The following is a 4,368-nucleotide window of genomic DNA, read 5'->3' as shown; positions in this document are numbered from 1 at the left end:
GCCGGCAGCGTCCAGCCGCGCTGCCTCTTGGCGTCCTCCGGCTCTTTTATAAATCCGGAAATAAAATACCACATACGAACAGGACAGAGCAGGCTACAGGGCAGCGTGGGGCCCTGTACGTGATTATTTTAGCATAATCAAGTATCAGCATGGAAAGCGTCAGACTTTGCATTTCTTCCTAAACCGACCTGCGGGTGCTGGGCCTGGCAGACTACTTTTGGGGGGGGGGGTTGGGTATTTTGAGTCGTTCCCCCTCCACGTTTCTGTCCCCCAGACCCTCCTTCCCCCTTCCAGTTCCCCAGCAGTTTCAGAAGCTACGGCCCATGAAGTTGACGGCATCCAAGATGTTTTCCAAACTTTTTCTCGCTCCCAGTTAAAAAGTGCACACACCACATCATTCCAGTCTGTCTGTGGTAGAGCTGCAAAGAGGTGTGCTGTCGGGGCTGCCTTTCGCATTTTTGTCTTGCTGTACATGAGACAGAAATGATTCAGAAAGTGCGCAGGAGCGGTATGTCACATTTTATTTGTATTCTTTTAAAATTTCTTCATAAAAGGGTACAGTTTTTAGGCTGAGTATAACATTCAGTATTTTCTAAGTATTTAACGAAAGATACCTGCCAGTACGCAACTAAAGTCTAAGGGGATATAGAGTCTCGCACGACACTGATTGTATTTTCCAGGTGTTCACCGTTGAAGAAATGATGCCCCACGTCCAACACATGAAAGGAGGTCACAGTAAAAACCTTTTTCTTAAAGACAAAAAGAAGAAAGGGTTCTGGCTGGTGACTGTTCTGCACGACAGGCAAATCAATTTAAATGATCTTGCTAAAAAACTGGGCGTTGGGAGTGGAAACCTAAGATTTGCTGATGAAAACGCCATGCTGGAAAAGCTAAAAGTGGGCCAGGGCTGCGCGACACCACTGGCGCTCTTCTGTGACCAGGGAGAGGTGAGGTTTGTGCTGGATGCTGGCTTTCTGGAAGGCGGCCACGAAAAGGTGTATTTTCATCCAATGACAAATTCTGCAACCATGGGCTTAAGCCCCGACGACTTTCTGAAGTTTGTGAGATCGACAGGCCACGATCCCATCCTCATACATTTTGATGAAGACATCAAGTAGATGAAGTTCACATTTCTCTTTACTAGGCATCGATTTTGTACAGCAAAACCAGCAAAAAGTCTTGTTATAAATAAAATTTGGAAAAACAGGCTTACTCCTTTGTTTTTTTCAACTGTGTAAGTTTACAGTGTGTAACCTGGTGAGAAAAAAGTACTGTCTTCGGGTTATTAAAAGTTTAAACAGAATATTCTTAAAAAGACAAGACATGTTTGCAATCTACCACTAAGAAACCAGTAAGTAGAGAAGGCGTTATTCCAATAACGTTACACCGTTTGTTAGTATAATGGATAAACCCGGAAATTTCTCTGTGTGGTACTGGCCTTGAAGGTTTAAACTTAAAACATTATCATTAGGAAATAACAAATAAAAGTTCTAAAATGCCCGTCAATACACACAGGACAGAGAAGTCTAAATCGTGTACCTGTACCCATTTATCCCCTCCTACACGTTGCTTTATTATTTTTACCTAGAAAAACCCAACTTAGCTACACTACAGAAACGCATTTGATTGATTGTCTACATTTTTAGTTGCATTTTCGCTTTCACCATATCCTCCCCTTGGGAGATAATCATCGAGTCTTCTGGGAGTTCCCAGATGACATGGCTACTAACTGCCCCATGAAGGCAGACGCGTGCCTCGCCCGTTTCTAGCGCCAGCGCAGGAGGAGCCGTCTGACAGCCGGCGGGGACCCCCGCTCCCAGCCTCTCTCCCGGCAGAAGAGCTCCACGGAATAACGTTACCGCGGGCTCCTGACCGGGCGTCCCGTGTCCTGGCGACTCCCGGGAGGGAAGGTCGTACAACCCGGAACTGTGTTAACTTTTGTGCACTGTTTCTACAGACTCGTGAACCCCTGGAGGACGTGCATCTTCTCCGCTCCACTGTACCTTAACCAGCACCTACAGGAATGGAAAGAACGGTACAACAAGTCGCTGTACCCGAACCTCTCCCTTCAGGAGAAGGGGACTGCACGTACAAACATCCATGTGTTAGGAGGTTGAGGGGAGGCCGATTCGGCTTTCAACAGATGAGAAAAGTCTCTACTATCACAAGAACAAGACCAGTACGTTCTCAACATTAAATTTCTAATCTAACTGTTCCTCCTCCCTTCTCCTGCCCAAATGAATAAAACCCTCCTCAAACAGATCTTGTGTTGAAGAGAGAAGCAGCAGAACTCCATGAAGTCCAGTAAACATACTGCGGCAACGAGTACCCACACAAAACCCAAAGACAGGGGAGTGGTGAAAGTGGGGGACGAGATCTAAAGATGACGGGGAAAAAGGCTTTTGAACGCAGCCTAATGAATACGTCACGTACAAACTATGCCTCAAGGCAAGCAACAGCGTCAACGCAAGTTGAGACAGAACGGAAATAAAGAATACAGAAGCACGAAGAAAAAACACATAAAAGGACTTGCGATGTTGGCTGACTATTTACGACCGCATCACGCTAAAGGATGCGATACTAACAGTGATAAAGGGAAACACTTCAAAAGAAACGCAAGGCAAAAATCAGCCAATTTGACTCAGTTTCATTCTAGAGGGCCAGGACAGTTCTACGAGCCGAGAACATCATAAACGTTTATGGGCTGGACTGTTTTTTTTTTTTCCCCCGTAAGAAAGCGAATTCCTTAACTCTACAGAATGAACAGCTACCATTAACTGGGTAAGAAAAAGCATCTTCTAGGGCAAGGCAAGTTACTTCACAAACATCCTTACCGCGGTTTCCTTCACCTCTGAAGGGTTTGGCACCTGTTCTCAGAGATGGGACGGTAACGACGGAGTCCTTCATGGACAGCCGTTTACATTCTCCCCTCCACCTTTTCTGACACAAACCAGCCCCATCTATCATGGCAGTCGTCTCAAATGGGAAAGAACTGGCCTAAAAATGTAGAAGCTATAGGAAGAGTCCCTGGAAAGATGTCCAGATACACGTGACTTTGTACTTGTTGTTCAATAAAAGACTGAAAGGAACATCTGGCATTTGGGAATATCGGGTTGATTAATGAACTCTGGATTGACAAATTCGTTACTACATTAGCTAGCTATTAAGCCACAGTCTTACGTGTCTTTAAAAGTAAAATTTATCTTGCCCTCTGCCCGCCACGCACTCTCCCTCCCCTTTAAGGATTCTTCTCTGTGGTACCCCAAAATCCTTTATCACTTAAAAAAAAAATAATTAAATTTGACTTCTCAAGGTTTTTAAATCCGGAAAGCTTTAAATGTGAAAGATTGTTTTAAAGACGTGCACAATAGCAGTTTACTAAGCTTCATGAGTCTTAAAGTCTGTACTACCTAAAATTTAACTACCTTTGTCCTCAGAAGAGATTCTGAGACTTCCCAGCAAACTTAACGACCAAGCAAAATCAAAGCTTCAAATAGTACATTTAGCAAATGTATAATGATTTCTTTTTGTATTTACTTATGAAATTAGTGTTTGGGTTGTTTTTAAATAATATCAAAATAGCGTATGGTTAAAAGCTACACAGGTCTACACAAATAAACAACACGGAACAAACTACACACTGTCCAGAAAAATTCCGCTACGGTTTTATCGGTTCCCTTCCGGAAGAAACACTCACTGAACACACCACCAGCTGAGCACAACGCCATTACTTAACACCGGCACCCTTCCAGTAACATCGGCTTCCAGGAAAAGCGTGTATAAATGTATACACAAAATAAGAATTAAAATTATTTGGTTTGGCATTTTAATAACATCATTAATAAATGTATACAAACATTAAAAAATCAGTACGTAAAGGAAATGACAGTTTTAAATAAGAGCTTTTTAAGTTTTGTTTCACCCCTAGGTACATTCCTTTAAGGCAGTTTTATTAATATCAAAGCATTATTTACATATACATTATCACCTAACTCTAAAACTCATACATGAGCTCCTTTGTTGAGGCTGCATCATGTCTTGGGAAAAGTTTAGAAAGAATACGTGTCGGGAACCTTACTAAATCCTCAGCAGACTATCAGAAAAGTAAATAAAAATTATACGGTGTATAGTACTACCACCTCTTTTGTAATCTTGAACTAGCAGTGACAAGTTTGGCAACTCTCGCGGTAAAAAGCTGTGTACTCTCGTTCTATGCTGTCCAACAGCCGCTGTGTTCTTCCCTGGGAGTTTGCGTTTCAGAAAATGTGAAGCGGCTCCCAAATTAAATTTATGTTTTTATTTTATTTTCATTTCAAGGGCACAGACTGGAAAGATTAAGAAAGGAAAAAGAAAATAATTTAAAGATCG

General features: G+C 42.6%; 1 protein-coding gene across 1 annotated transcript; it reads left to right on the top strand.

Annotated features, from left to right (window-relative positions):
• The first annotated feature begins 441 nt into the window (after window positions 1–441).
• LOC103913141 (prolyl-tRNA synthetase associated domain-containing protein 1) lies at window positions 442–1,208 on the top strand. The gene is made up of 2 exons (XM_009319594.1): window positions 442–508; window positions 681–1,208. Exon 2 carries the CDS (start codon window positions 699–701, stop codon window positions 1,116–1,118), a length of 420 nt encoding a protein of 139 aa, XP_009317869.1. The 5' UTR covers window positions 442–508; window positions 681–698; the 3' UTR covers window positions 1,119–1,208.
• Window positions 1,209–4,368: the final 3,160 nt, after the last annotated feature.

The sequence above is a fragment of the Pygoscelis adeliae genome, unplaced genomic scaffold (assembly GCF_000699105.1).
Source record: "Pygoscelis adeliae isolate BGI_AS28 unplaced genomic scaffold, ASM69910v1 Scaffold122, whole genome shotgun sequence".
Classification (NCBI taxonomy): Eukaryota; Metazoa; Chordata; class Aves; order Sphenisciformes; family Spheniscidae; genus Pygoscelis; species Pygoscelis adeliae.
The sequence above is the reverse complement of the archived record's forward strand: the minus strand, read 5'-3'. Positions and strand labels throughout refer to the sequence as shown.